Genomic DNA, 16386 nt, shown 5'->3' with positions numbered 1-16386 from the left:
ATTAAATTATAAATAACATATTAATATTTAAATGATCAATTATTAATATTTTAAATAAAAATATAAATTATTAATATTTAAAAGATAAAAATAAATAAAAATAAATAATAGTAATAAAATTTAAATTATAAATAAAATATTAGTATTTAAAAGATAAATTATTAATATTATAAATAAAATATGAATGATTAATATTTAAAAATAAAATAAAATAGAAATAAATAATCATAATAACATTTAAATTATAAATCAAATATCATTATTTTTAATATTAATGATTAAATTATAAATAAAATATTAATATTTAACCTATTAATTTTTAATATTTTAAATAAATTATAAATATTTATATTTAAAAATAAAATAATCATAATAACATTTAAATTATAAACAAACTATTAGTTTTTTATAATGTTAATGATTAGATTATAAATAAAATATTAATATTTTAAAAAATAAAATAATCATATATATAATAAAAGGTATTTTTGTCTTTTTATTTTCTATTTTTTTATTTCAAAATTATTATTATCAACCAAACACTGCAATAAATTATAATAATAATAATAATTTTTATCTTATTCTATTCATCATATCAAATTACATAATAATTATTATATTATATTACCATATAATATCTATTTTATTTCAATCCTATATATTTTGTGAATCAAACATGTTATAATGGATTTCATAAAACCAAGTGATGGAAAATATGACGGCAATATCGTATAATTAAGTTACTAATGTATTACATTCTTGTCAAATCAATCGAAATAAAAAAACATTAGAATTTAAGGGCCTTACTCATCTGTAAATCCAATTCATTATACCTCCATGTCAAGAAAGAAAAATGGGAAAAATTAAGAAGACGGAATGAAGGAAATCGGGAAAAAAATGACATGGATTATATTTAATGTGTAGCATATGTGGCAACCACGTCATTTTTTCATTACTTGATTGGATGGAAACTATTGAGATGATACTATACAAATCATATATGGTACCAACTTCGAAAAAAAAAAAAAAAGAATAGCTCTAATTGTTCATTAAAAGTGGTTGGATTTTGAAATTTTGAAAATTAATTTATTTTTTTATTTTTTAAATTAAAAAGGAGATTCAAATTTTGTGTTTTAGATAAAAAAATATGTATTAATCAATTAATCAAATATTTACATATTTTTTTATTTTTTACTTTTTTAAAACAAATAAAAAAAGTTGTTCAATCACTCTAGACTCTAATCAGAGCATGGTGTATTCTATCTCATACAAGTACAAGACTCCAATCGAAGAGCATTGACTGTTGAGGTGTATGAGTTATCAGTGCTAAACCCTTGTTGGCATATAGTGTTTGTTTGTGAGTACTACGATTATACTCACTTTGCCTCAATACATTAATTATTTTGTTTGATTTTTGTTTTTTACCAAACTAGTCCAATTTTTAGACTTTAACTTTCAATTTTTTTAATTTTTAAATTAACATTGGATTTTTTTTTGAAAAAATGGTAAAAACAGATTCATTTAAAAAGAAAAAAAAAAGAAATGAAATCGGAACAAACAAACTAGGAAGTACTTGTTTATCATTTGTGGAGGGAGGGAGGGTAGGTGGATATACATTGTCTAGCTATACTATTTTTTACTCACAATATTCTAAACCAAGTACTTGTAATGTTGTTAAGATTTTTAGTAGCTAGGTTGCCCAACATCAATTTTGTTTAATTCCTCTTAAGTAGTGCACTTATTTATGTTCTTGGAGGGTTGAGTAGTCCTTCTCCAAAAGAAAGACACACCGCATGCATACCAAAAAGAAGTGATGCAATAAGACTGCTGTGTGGGCTATTTGTTTCATTAGAGATGGGATATATATATATATTGTACGTTATGTAACGGTAGATTTGGAGAATAGACGCATTAATGATTTTATAATGCTTTTGAGAAAAGCAAATAAAGAGGATGATAGGTGGAGCCTCACCATTTTGACCAAGTTTGCCATATCTGCTGTAGCATGAAAGTAACTGGTGGGACTCCTCAAATTAAGTGATTCCAATTCCTACTTGCAATTGGGTAGCTTGCTGTCATGCTTTTCCCCATTTATACCTTTTTCTTTTTGAGAAAACTGCTACATGTGTCACGCTCAAAAAAGTTTCGTTATATAAGGAGCTAGCTTTCATGGGTTTCACTAGTTCTATGTGGTGAATGCATGAAATTAACCTTACGAGTAGTTAACTATAGACTAAAATACATTCTGTTTTTATTTTATTTTATTTTACGTTAAATATATATCAAGAAAGAAATATATATTTTTTATCTCATTATTGGGCTTTGTTCATATTTGAAGGTTAAATGTAACAGAAATGAGTATTGCTTGCACACTATTAAGTTCAACCTCGAAAGAATTTCAAGCAATTTTTTGAGTACATATAGAGACTATTGATCTTGTCCTTACGCAAAAAGAGATAAAATCTCTTTTATTCATAATTTCCAACCCTTTCTTTTTATGATTGAAAGAGAAAGTGATATTGATCAAATCTAACTGCCAGAGTGTCCTTTTGACAATAAACAAATACAAATATAATAATATTTTTAAAGTTAAAGAACTCAAGTGGGAGTTTGAGGCAGATTTAGTATGGAAGGAGTTGATTGATTAACCAGAAAAAGTTACTTGATTTCCATTTGGATCAGTCCATGATAAAAAAAAAAAAAAACCAAAACACTAATATTGTCCTTTCTTTCCTATTGACAAGATCACCTACCTAATTCCCATTTTTGTTTTATAAGTAAGAACATGCCTATGTATATCAATCATCAATATTAAGATAGATTCACATCACATTCCTCTTTATATCTAATATTTCTCTATATTAATGCTAAAATAAGTTAAAAAAAAAAAAAGAAACCATGACCATTAGCATTAGGTGACATAGAATGTGAAGGCCAGGGTTGCCAAGTCTAACAAACTTTAACAAGGCATCTATATTGACTTAGGTAACTAATTAAAAGCTAGGGCTATCAAATCGAAACCCATCTTGTCGGGTCCTATACCCCAATCCCACCTAAATAAGGCAGGATGTTTTAAATTGAAAAATGAGGATAAGCTGTCTTAGTTATGCAAAGTATACTGGAAGAGGAAAGGTTATTAGTAGATATATCACTTTCATTTAAATTTTGACAAGTTAATAATTCTAAAAACCAATGCCATGCATGGGATGGGTAGTTGGGTACCATCCCATGCATAATCCTTGTCTGTATTATACTTCACTATCTTGATCAGGTCTTGATCGATCCCTCTGGCCTAGTATGGAACACTAGAAATATTTAAGATATTTTTCCTTTTAATCAAAATAATAAACATAAAAAAAAAAAAAGAGAACATGTGAGGAAAGCGGTTTATTACCAACCAATCATGATACCTTTGCCTCAAATTCAATTACATAAAAGGATTTTTGAAAAGAAGAAAGGGACATGGTTCATGTCACACTTCTTTTAGTAGTAAAAACAAGTCACTGTCTTGAAAAGAAACATTAGTTTTAGAGGCTGTGGTGTTTAGTGGGCTCGCCCACTCTCTTATCTATATCCTAAAACAAGAAATTTCCTTCTTTATTTCTTTAATGAAAGAACATAAATCTAACCACTATCCTTATCCATATAGTAAGTCTCTCTCACTAATATATTTTCAATGTCTTCTCAATATCACCATATATGATCTTTAAATTAACAAATTAAGATGAATTATTATCATATGTAAACTTGTAGTCCTCCATATATATATATATATTGATATTTTCCAACATTAGGCCGACAACCAAAATTTCTTAGCATAATAAATTGTGATCCCACACTTGGGAGAAGTCTTTTTCCATTGGTAAAGTGACTAATTAAGTAAACTGTGGAAAGCGGAAGGAGACGTCTCTCTCTCTCTCTCTCCCTCCATACAAATTGTCGGCAGATCGTAATCCAGAACCTTTGCTTATCTTGCATTCTCAACTCAAGTAGGGATAAGAGCGAAACAGGGAAACAAGTTGGAGGTGTATTAAGCACGTAAATCAAGTTTTTATTTTAATGTTTATAGAACTATGTATAGATATTTTAGAGTTAGGTAGGATATATTATATTAATTACTATTATAGATTTCCTCTCACTGCCTTTAGTTGCATGTCCAATAACAAGAAGTCATGTTAGAGAATAAACATTCACACATTATGTATTCATTTGACACATTTATACATTTTAAGCACATAAATCAATCGTAATTTGGTTACACCTAGTATATATAATTTGACAAATGATTTATTGTAATAAAGGAATTAATTTGAGATGGGATTGAAACTTACTCGTTTTGAATTTGGTTTCTTTTTTAAGTAGAGTACAAAGGCAAATTGGACTTGGTGCATCTTATCAGATCCTTGGAATACAATACTTGCGAGAGAGTTTCTTATCATCATTAGAGGAGGAAGAGGAAAATAGGATGCATGAATTTTATAAAGAAACTCTTTATTCTCAAGTGAACACAGCAGCAATTCTTATCTTGACTTTTAAGTGCACCTTTGGTCTTTATTCCTTCAGATTATTTATTTTGAGTTCATAATTTGAATATATATATATATATATATATATATATATATATTAATTTAANTTAATATATATATATATATATATATATATATATATATTAATTTTTAAAATCAATAAAATAGCAGAAAAATAAAGAGACATGAAGATCATGAATGAAGTGCTTTGACCTTAAAAAGTCAAATAAGGACCAAAATTGAGGGTGAAAGAACAATGGTAGTAGGTTGCACACTTATACATCACGGGCGCGATTATACAAACCAAACGGTAGAGCTTAATTAAATTAAATATTATATTTTCACATAATACACATTCATGAAACCACTTGTGATTTCGTTAATAACTTCTTCATTAGCTGTTGTCTTGTTCTTTTTTTTTTTTTAATTTTGTCCCATTTTAATTCTTTTTTTTTTAATTTATTTATGGAATCTGTATGTTATCTTATCTGGCCTTATTGGAAAAGCTGTTATGGGATCTTTGGCTTGGTCTAGCCATCTAAGAACTAGAATGTCGGTTTCCTTTGACATTAATCTCAACTTCATTTTATTCCAAGTAGCCCACGTTTCTCTGAAATTGAGCATTGTAATGACGCGATTACGAATACACCCATTGCAAAACTTAAAAACTTATAAATGAATTAATTTATATTTTATATGTGTTTAAAAAGTATTACTTAATAATTTAGTACTACTTTTTTTTATATATATAATTAAACAGACGTAACATTCGATCATATAACATAATAGTAAGTATATATATATTCTTTATTTGAAAAGATAAAATTGAATTTCTCACTTTCTTCAATTAAAAATAAAATGCCTGTGTAAGTGAAAATCATGTATATACTAATTTAGAACAAAGCTATTAATTAATTTCAAGCTCTAACATTCTATTATGAGGTACTTTGTACATTTTTTTTACTTTTACACAATTCGAAAACAAATTTATTGCTAAAATAAAAATTGCAAGACAAGTTAGAAAACGACTAAAAGAAAAAACAAATGCAAAACACACATTCCCAAGAGGGGAAAGAAATCAGCAAATAAGCATTTTTCATTTCTTTTTTTAGGAAGATGCCATGTTTTCAAACCTCTAGAAGTCAAATGATTTATTAAGCTATACAATTCCTATTGTTTTATATTTGTATGGTCGCATTTTTATTTGACTATTGAGACAAAGGAAGCAACATGCATGCTAGGTACTGCTCCATTGGATGTTAGACAATTGACTTCCACATCTCACGCCAAATATCACATGTTTCAATTTTTATATTATATGTGTATAATTGTTTTAAGATTTGATTTGCCTGTGTGGATCCAAGTCAATGAGAGATCATATATAGAACCATACTTGGATTGATTACTTCCTTCTCCAAACCTAAAAATCTGGTATATATTTACATAAATAACCCATTGATTAAGTTATACATGGTTTTAGGTGAGATTCTACAAGAATATGCAAGCATTGAGGTATCTCCATTACTTTTTCAATATTTCTTTTGAATGCATTCATTATTATGGTTCGCATATGTGTAGGGTTAATATCAAATTATTGAGTCACATTTATATGAATTGTTGAGGGATTTCTTTTTTGTAAACTATACATATTAATATTCAAAATAATGAACCGAGAAGTAATTGAGACAAGGCAAAAATCCTGGCAAGTTTGCTCACAAAAATTTTGCAGACAATTACAAATTAATTTTTTTATTGTAGGTTGTGGAATTTTGCATAATTGGTATAGTGTTAATGTCTATGAGGAAACGGAATGGTGGTGATATTAATTATATGCAAACAAGGCAATAGAGATGGAGATGGCATGGACCTCCACAATCATCTTTTTCACGTAATAGTTTGGGAAATTAAGTAGTGTTTGAACTTCCAACCAAATTTCTCAGAGAAATTAATATGCAGACTACCAATTAAATCATGTATTGACAACAGACTGACTATGTATTACATATCTAGTAAGTTACAGAAATTGATTCCAACCCTTATAACGTGTAACATGGACCAAACTTTTGTTTATAGATCATATCATTAACTCAAATATGGACGTATCATTTGAATAATACAAAGTTTGGATATTTCTGTCTTTTTATATTTATCTTGGAAGTAGAGGTCAGTATCAAAGAAATCACTTTATAAGAAAATTAAGGGTCACTGTACATGTATTATTTTAAACGGAGATGAAAGCTAAGGTTAATGCATACGGAATCTTGATACGGATTTCATAAGAGTCGCTCCTTAGATTTTATTGAGTCCAAGGACCAATCAATGGAGTGACTGTGGGGCCTGCAGCAGGAGGCAGCAATAGTCAGATGATTGGTGCATTGTCAAGGAAAGTTTGCTGTGATTTGATGTCGGTTCCTAATGTATGGAGGATTGCAAACACTGTGGCATGGGCTGTCTTTTTGCTCGAAAGTTTGGAAAACTTGGCATGTTTGTTGAAATGTTCTCTTCAGCTTTCTTCTTGACGTGTGACAGGTCTAATTAATTTACCCAAAGAGTTTTAAGGTTATTGCTGTTTTTTGGTTTGATTGTTTGTGTTAAAAACCCTTTAATTTAGTGTTTCAAAAATGGAATAGTGTCGGCTTGTTCTTGGGATGGGTTTTCGTTTTTCAAAGCTAGCGAGGGAGTACATCTGGACCATGCAAAAGCTGGAAGGAGCCCACTACTTTACAATGGGTTGTAACAAAAGCAGTCAAACATATACAACCGGGTAAAAATCAGACACAAACGTGCCAAACGTGCAGTTGGGTGAAAGAAGTTTGTCCTCCTGGCATGTTTTTGGAGTAACAAATTTGTGCCCACAACCTCATCAAGATATATTGCTCAATCTCTTTCTCTTCACTACTTTAATTCATATCCTAGTCCATCACATGCATCCCATAACTTATGCTTTTCCTCATTGTATGAAACACTGAAAGAGTATATTAAAGTAGAATCGTATATATATCTAATATCGGTGATCAATTGAAATATGTGCAAGTTTATTTCTAATTATTGAAATATGGTTTTAGAGGTAACAAAAAATTTGTAATTCCCATTCAAGTCAGTATCAACGTGCTTGAATCTAATTACCATGCATGCAATGCAAACAATTCTGATTTTTGACCTAAGTTTGCCCTCGCAAAATCTCAACACAAAGTTGAATTAATTCACTTAGACTAAAAGTAGTGTTAGCATGGGCGGGGGTAAATTAACCTGTCAGATAATGGAATTTATAATATATAGGTTTCGGTTTGCCTGTTGGGCACTTATAATGGATTCAAGGTTAGGGGGTGTTGGTCGAAGAATGGGATCTCACTCTGTTTTCACATGGACATAGGTGACAACTAAGAGGGACGACACAGAGATGGAGATTGAAAGAGACGTTACCATGAAGGAAGGCCCACGCACATGCGTAGTTGTGCTCACCAATTACATCTTCACGTTTATACCCAAATGTGGCAAAAACACCTCAACAATGGGTCTCCCATGTATACGTCTAAGCTTCATGCTACACTTTCGTCCTTGTCATAAAGCCAAAAGTAAATGTTTCTCATTAAGACAACTTTGGTACATATAAAACTCAATCTCTTTCATTTCTTCTGTATTTCGGTTTTTCTCCCAACATTTTGGGTAATTTGGTAGATATACGAAGACCCACTATAACAAATTTGGACTTTTTGTTTGTAAAATGTGAAAAGTTTTCATCATATACCTAATAACACAAACTGGTATCCAAAATTAATAATGATTTATCATTTAATTAAGAAGGGTGGAGGATAATTGGAAAAAATTCGGAATTAGTTGCAGATATGGTAGCCTTAGCTTTAACAGATGGGATGACACTTTCTTTGAACCCAGGAATCGTTGAGTTGCAATTCCAGAAAAGAGTAATTAAACATGAATTTTATTAGAAAAAAGCTTTGGTTTTATACTCTTGAGTAGTGTAAGTAACAATTAATGTTTTTGCTCCCATGGGTTTAAAACTAATAAATTTAACAAGTATATCATGAAGAGGATGGACATGCCTTGATGTTTTCTAGGAAGGAAGGTAATCTATTTAGATCTGCAGCTTCAATTTCTTTCAGGCCATCTCTGCTTGCAGGAAAATCCCCAAGCCCCTTCGCTTACGCATAAAGCATTGAATCTGATTCAAGTGGTCCTGCTCCTCCTGCACTATTCACTGTATGTATACCAGTCTTGGGACATTGTTTCTGATATAAATTTAAACCTTTTTTTTGTACATAAAAAAAATTTAATATTCATTTTTTTGTATGAGGTAAGATCTTGATTGACAGAACACCTCAACGGTTAAAATTTAAAATTTTTATTTTGGAGAGTTTTTATTCGAATCTTGAAATAAGATGAAGTGAAATTTATAAGATGGAAAAACAAAAATCATAATTAATAAAAGAAATGAGGCTATTTTAAGGATTGGACAAAGGCGCAAAGCCCATTAACTTACGGGCCTTGGTTTGGTATAAAACGAAAGTTTTCAATTTAAATTAACAAATTAATGAACTTTTTTTAAAAGAAAAATGGGGTGGATATAGTTAGAAATGAGGTAGAAGAGTGGAAGAAAAAGTAATTACTATAACATGATAAATTTATTAATTAATGGAGTGAGATTTATGCAGTGCTTAGTTAAGAATTTTATCAAATGAAAATTGAAACCATTAATTAAAATGACAAAGCTCAATGTATACCACTGCAACTAAAATCCAATGATATTTTGGCCACACCCAACATTAAATTTAAAAAAAAAAGGAGTTGGTGTCCAAAATTTTAACATATGATAGGATGGCCATAGAAATGGGGCAAGAGAGAGAGAAAGTACAATGAAATCAAGAAAAAAGGGGATGCCATATGACTAATGATCACTCCACAGTGGGAGGTCTAAAACAAGTGGCTCAACAGCATAAGCTGGAATGGGAATGGAAAAGGGACAACACCACCTTTGCGGCTTAAACGGTCATAAAATGAACCCTTCGGTCACAACTGCCCTGCCCTGCTTTATTGCATGGAGCCAACAAAGAGAAATCGACACAAAGGGGGCTTTTCTTTTTATGGTTTGTGGGTCAATGTGGTTGTCACTTAGCCATGTGCTTAGGCATGTGGCTTGTTGGATTTTGAGTTAATTACAACCGGGGAAAACGGAGGTCCATTTGGACCACCCGACTCTCACATTTCAGCTTTGATCAAAGATTTTATTCTTCAATCTTCACAAATTTTGGACTCTTTTGGTTTTGGGGTGTCATCGTCTGACCACCATCAAACACATTTACTCTTGTCCCATGCCCCCTGACCAAGACATTCATTTTATGGCAGAGAATGCTATTTTGTCCCTATACTCAAATTCATGCACTTTGTTTATTTATTTATTTATTTATGAATAATGGGATTGTCCCATAGTGATCGGACGCTTGTATTTCTCTCCTTTGCAAATTGTCACCCTCCACCTGCCCCATCTTTCATTTTCTCTTCTTCTTTGCTGAATTTTGTAGTGAGTTTTGCCTGCATATTTCCCCCAAATGCCACTGGTGGTCCACCCTCCCGAAATGATCTTCCCCATGGTAGGTAAAGATCAAAGCAAGTAATTGATTGTGGTGAATAGGTGATCAAAGCAATGCACAACAGTTAAGATGAAAGCTCCAGGTGAGAGTGTTCTCTTTATTTGCAATAAAAAAGACTACCGACAATTGAAATAATGGGACTTTCAAAAGATTGTTCTAATTATTTAGCGTGTCTGTATAGATTGTGTACGTTATTCGTTTAGCTGGACACACAGCAGCTCTTTTTTGACCAAAATTTAACATGTGATCAATATGAAATCAGATCTGAAGAGGACAACTGTAGGTAATGTTAAGACAAGGCTAAAACCCCCAACTCATGAACACTACAAAGGCTAATATCCATTGACTAGATTAAATCCCATGATAACCTCATTCAGCAGAATTATTGTTCATGACAAGCACCAGGCTGGAAGGATTGGACAAACAAATTTTACAACAATGAAAAACTTTAAATAAACATAAATTAGATTGCACTGAATATGCAGATTTTAGATTCTGAACGATGCTCATCATCCATGGAACGTAGCACGAGTTCAAGCTGTATAAATTAAATCAATATACAACAGCTGCACCTAAATAAATCAAGGATTTCCTCAATAGGCAAAACACTGAATCTCTTTGTTTCTTGGCCTCTAAGATACTAAGAGAACTATGCCTTGATGAAGAATAGAATGGTGGCAAAGCCCGCCCAAATCCTCTACTTAATAAGGACGTCATGCACAAAAATGCTGTCTAACTAAGCTACAAATATTACAATGTTGGAACGCCTTCACTTCGTTTATCTAGGGGATCCTTTACTGCATCTGGAAGGATTTTTAATACCTGCAATGCAATGAACAAACTACTTATTAGTAAAAGAACAACAAAAAGAAGAAAAAACAAAGCAAAAGATAGTGCTGCAAGTGAAAAGAATAATAACGGTGATAATAACAATAGAAACTCACAATGAAGGCAACAACAATATCCAAGCTTCTCTACATCTATGATAGAAGATGAAATTGTAATTGTAATGTTACCTGGTATAGGTGCCATGAAGCAAAAGCATCTGTTGCCGCATACTGTAGTTGCTCCTTGGATAAAGGATATAACTCCCAGTTTCCCAGCCTAATTGTCCTGGGCTTTGGAAGCTGCAATACTCAACTTTAGTAAGATTTCCCAACAAAATGTTCAGCCTTACTGCCCAAGGCAAGTTGAAACCAAATAAAATAACTCGGTGGAAGGCCTGAATGTTAGTACTGTTTTCCAGTTGAGAATTGATATCATATTTGGTGTGTATAAGATGATTTAGTGCATTAATCACCATATATTTTTTTCAACTAGGAAGCAACAGTCTGTTAATGTTTATAAGCAACGATAACCAGGTATAAAGGATGAAGATAGCAAACAGGAAATAACATCTATGGAGGAATGCGGTATGGACTATGGAGTTCTAATCCTACTGAGCAAAGAGTCTGGCAAGTAGGAGGTAAAGCTTTTGAACATGGTTCTTAATCCATAAACTGTTGAAGTTAAAAGTGCAAATAAACACAACAGAAAAAGCAACTACTTAGTAATTTTCTGATATCACTGAATCCAACGTGTAGGAACTAAGCTGTTACTCATGGTTATCACATCAGAAAGGCAGGAACTATTAAAGTTAACAAAGCAGATAAACACAACAGATAAACCAATTACTTAGTTATTTTCTGAGAATGCCTCTATGAACATCCAAAAACAAGTAGGAAAATTAGATAATAAGCACAACTATTCTCATAGAAAATAGTAAGAGATGAAAGACTGCTTTAATGAACTCCAAGCTTTCAAATAGCTAAATTAGATAGATACCTCTTTGCAAACAAGCGTCTCAGTGAGAGATGCAAGACCCCAACTTTGGCAATCTCTATTGAGCTTTTGATTCGCTACATATGAAAGATCTTCCACAGCTTTAACAGATACATTATAATCATTGAACACCTTGACAGCATCGCCACCAATTGCAACTCCAACCTGTTCATTTGTCAGCATTATTCAAAATACTAAAAACTAAACATACAATCTAGATACAGAAATTCAGGCATTTAGGTAGCCAACAAAAGGAAAATTGAAGTAAAGACATTACTTTTATAACTGTGGAATCCTCAAGAAGAAAACGCAGACTTGGAGGTATTCCAGAATGAATAATATGCATTACATAACAATAGCTAGTGTCACAACATATCTGCATGACTGCAGCCCTACCAGGCAAAATACCTGCAGAGTCAAAATTCCAATTATAAATGATTATCCTTACAGTATAATTTAATGCAATTTTGGCTTAACAAACTCCCACAACCCCTTTGCAAAAGCTTAAAAAATGTGAATAAAGATTCTTACTCAAAATATGAAACTCTTATATATAATTGAATTGGATGCAAGGATGCAACCACAATTTTGGTTCATAAGCCACTACAGCAATTGAGCAGAAAAAGAAAAAACCACTAGGCAGCATTGGAACCAAAATCCCTCTATCCAATGAGACTCAGGAAGAAGTTCTAAAGGTGTCTTTATATATTTAAATTGAAAAATTAGCAAGTAATTATTTCCCCTGTTATCAAATCCCATACTCTGCAAAGTGCCATAATGCTATCTGCATCCCCCTTGACCACTAAAATGGATCGACCCAATGTCTATAGTACCAAAAAAATACCCTCTTGATGAAAGGTCAAGGGCCCAAAACAGGAACAAGCTAAACAAGTGATCAGGGATGAATTAGGAGGTGGTCAACCAAATCAGTCATTAGACACAAAAACCAACGGATACTTGACCATTAATCCTGGGCTGTAAAGCCAATTCAAAGTGTTCATATTCCAAAGCTATCCCCTAAACACAATCTGATGATGATACGAATAGGCCACTTCCACCAGAAGGTAGACAAGAAGAATAAAGAATCAAGAACATAGTATAAACATGCACACAACCATTTAGGTTCTCACAATTATCAACTATTAATTAAGAGGAAATGATTGATAATGACCACACTGACTCATGAAACAGGGGATAAAGAGCCTTAGCTTCTGGATCAAAATGAATTATAGCAATGCTGCTGGATGGATGAACTGAAAGGTCGTCCTAAAAGGCAAGGACGTCACAGGACAACAACAGATAAACATTTAGTTTGAAAAAGCATAGCAGCATACCCAAACGTCTAAAAAGCATAAATTAAAAACTAAAAAATTACTAAAATGCAATCCAATTCTAACATAAGTACATGATCATTCCATCTATAAATAAGAACATGCATTTTGCGCCAAAAAGGTTACATATTTTATTCTAAATTCTTCAAAAGTATTGCTGTTTGTTTTTTGTATCTAGACACACTTCTTGCTTTTTACTTCCAAAAGGAAAAAGAAAATAGAAAAAGTAATAACCAAAGGATACCTTAGAGAGGTCTCACAGTAACATAACAAATTTTCAGTTTCATTGGCTTTCACAAAATTCATTTTTCAAGGACATAAAAAACAAGAGGATACTATAAAATGAGTGTAGCATGACAAGGAGGGTAAGGGAAGCAAACCTCTTTGGAAAGAGGGTTTCCACTCAATATCAAACCCTACAGTAACTTGACCCGTCTCTTTTTTCTTGATTTTAAGAGTTTTCAAGAGCTCCATTGCAGCTTTTTCCACCTCAGATCTTGTCCTGCTATACAAAATTTGACCTCCAAATCTCAATGCCGGATATCTACTCTTTGAATAAGCTGCCAAATCCGAACATTAAAAAAAGGGGCTTTACTAATTTCTTTATTTAAGTTAAAACTATTTATAGACAAAAAAAGAAGGGTCAGATAAGGGATAGTAATACCTTGACGACGTGATAAAGAAAATGGAAAAGAAGGTGGTGGGGAGACAATGGAATGAGGTAATTGGCGGCGGGTTTCGGGGTTCTTTTCTTGATGGCCGATGGAATTGCATTTCTTGACGAGAGAACATGGAGATGAAGAAGAGGAAGGATGAAGAGTGGCTTCAACTGCGTCCATTGCTTGGATGACTTCTTCAGTGAAATTCTGGTCCCAATCAGTACCGTTGGTCTCCTCACACTCCATTTCCAGCTTCGAAATGGAAATGAGGTTGGAGGGAACTGCGAACTCGGACGGGTTGAACCAGTTTGGGCTTTGAATGGGCCAATATGCTCGAAATCTATTTCAAGTTACAACCTTAACCTTAGCCCAGGTGATATAAGGTTGTCGTCTTTTTCTTAAGAACAAAATCTTCCCTTGGAAAGTCGAAAGTTACCCGATCTTAACCCTTTGTCCTCGTCGAAATCCAGCATTTCCTTTCTCCTTTTCTGATTCGAGGCGAGGAAAACGACGATAGCCTCCCCGTAACCAGGTTAGCCTTACTTCTTACGCTTTCTTTGCTTTTTCTTTCTTTCTTTTTCTTTTTTTCATAAAAGCTCCATTAGGATAGACTGATAAACAATACTATGATTTGTTGGGCCATGAGCTCTCTTAATTTAAAGCTTGATTTTCCTGGAACTCTTGTTTATGGGTTGTTAACGGATTAATAGCTTCGTTTAGAAAGCTTCCAGGTTTCACCTGAGTTACCATTGTTGTATCAATGTTTAGAGAATGTAAATTATTTATTGATTTTTGCTTGTTAGTTATGTGCTAATTGTTGCTTACTTGGCTTTGCTTTGGGCTTTGAAGAACTAATTGTTGGAAATGCTAAAATGGATAGTGTACTTCTTTTTACAGCAATTTGTATTGTACTTAATGTTGCATTCTAATCACTGTTCATTTTCAATGGATTGTGATTTTGCTTTTACATTATAACAACTTTTTAAGAAGTAAAAAGAAAGTAGCAAAAACAAAAACAAAATTGAGCTGTAGTGTTTTTCCTCCTTAGACTAGTCATGGCAGACTTAGAATGTTTAGAAGGAAGAAGGTTTCTGCTCTCTGTTATCCATGAATGCGAATTGCAATGCAACTGATGTGGCATGTGTTTTCACTTATTAACTTATTACTATCTCACTTGGAGTTCAAAGTAAATCATTGGTGTTTCAGAGATTTTTTAATTTTATAATTGATCACAACCAAGCTTTGAGACACCAAAATGCAAATATTAAGTGATTTTTATCGGAGTTTCATGGCTTTTTATTTTCTTTCTATGCATATTTGTTTCTTTCTTCCATGGATTTTGAAATGACTATTACTTATTAGGTTGTTGTTTCAATCATCATGGAGGCTAAATTCTTCCGCTTTCTTAAAATTGTGGGAGTTGGATACAAAGCCAGAGCTGAAGCTGAGGGACGGCTCTTATTTCTCAAATTGGGATACAGCCATGAGGTTGAGCTAACTGTTCCTCCTGCTGTTCGTGTATTCTGCTTCAAAAACAATGTAGTTTGCTGCACTGGACTTGACAAGCAAAGGGTGCACCAATTTGCTGCTACTGTTAGAAGTTGCAAGCCTCCAGAAGTTTACAAAGGCAAGGGTATAATGTACATTGATGAAGTTATCAAGAAGAAACAAGGGAAAAAATCAAAATAATGGCGGAGGTGCATGGTACTTATTTTGCAAAAATTTGTTGGCAAGCTTATGCGGTTGGAATTGCAATGTCTTGTTTTATATAACTGAGATGAATCTCTAAACAAAATTTTCAGTAGAGATTTTTCTTTCTCTTTTGTTTTTTTCCCGAACAATTAGGCAATTTGGGATTCTTAACAGCTGTTCAATTTCAATAGAACACTTTATTCTGATGTGTTGGATCAATAACTTCAGAATCACAATTGGATGCGGTGATGTTAAAGCTGGTGTTAATCAACTTTATTTTTCCGGCCTTGTAGTTGCACAATTGTTAGCTTGGGACTAGGTGATGCTGGTGGAAGGATGCATGATTAAAGATCCAAATGATCTTTGGCCATCCTGATTTTTCACAAATATAGGGGTTGGTTTTTTCCAGGCAGAGTTGAAAGCAATTTACTCTAGCCTTAACCAGGCTTCGGAAGAAGCTTAAACAAACAATGCTTATTGGATCTAACGAATTATGGGTTTTTAACCCAATTCCAGCCTTGTATGACATTGATTCTAATATTTAAGTACACATATTAAGGACTTAAAATAATAGTAATCATAATGACATATCTATCAACAAAATCATAGAGCCTAAGATTTTGATGGTGTATTTTAATAGAGATCACAAAGTTCTTTAGAATGCTATATAATGATTATTTTTTGGGTATAGAACTGATAGGATCATTATCAAATGGTGCATCCTGAGTTCATTACACATAGTGTTGATTCT

General features: G+C 32.4%; 2 protein-coding genes across 2 annotated transcripts; one reads left to right on the top strand and one right to left on the bottom strand.

The window, feature by feature from the left end:
- LOC18602647 (Werner Syndrome-like exonuclease) lies at positions 10586–14228 on the bottom strand. The gene is made up of 6 exons (XM_007034162.2): positions 13949–14228; positions 13665–13844; positions 12231–12361; positions 11957–12118; positions 11149–11259; positions 10586–10954 (listed from the first exon to the last, which is right to left on the bottom strand). The coding sequence occupies exons 1-6, from the start codon at positions 14187–14189 to the stop codon at positions 10883–10885; spliced, it is 897 nt and encodes a 298-aa protein (XP_007034224.2). The 5' UTR covers positions 14190–14228; the 3' UTR covers positions 10586–10882.
- Positions 14116–15902, top strand: LOC18602646 (60S ribosomal protein L6, mitochondrial). Its single transcript, XM_007034161.2, has 2 exons — positions 14116–14475; positions 15306–15902. The coding sequence occupies exon 2, from the start codon at positions 15324–15326 to the stop codon at positions 15630–15632; it is 309 nt and encodes a 102-aa protein (XP_007034223.1). The 5' UTR covers positions 14116–14475; positions 15306–15323; the 3' UTR covers positions 15633–15902.

This window comes from Theobroma cacao, chromosome 4 (assembly GCF_000208745.1).
Source record: "Theobroma cacao cultivar B97-61/B2 chromosome 4, Criollo_cocoa_genome_V2, whole genome shotgun sequence".
Lineage (NCBI taxonomy): Eukaryota > Viridiplantae > Streptophyta > Magnoliopsida > Malvales > Malvaceae > Theobroma > Theobroma cacao.
This window is presented reverse-complemented; position numbering and strand designations above follow the sequence as displayed.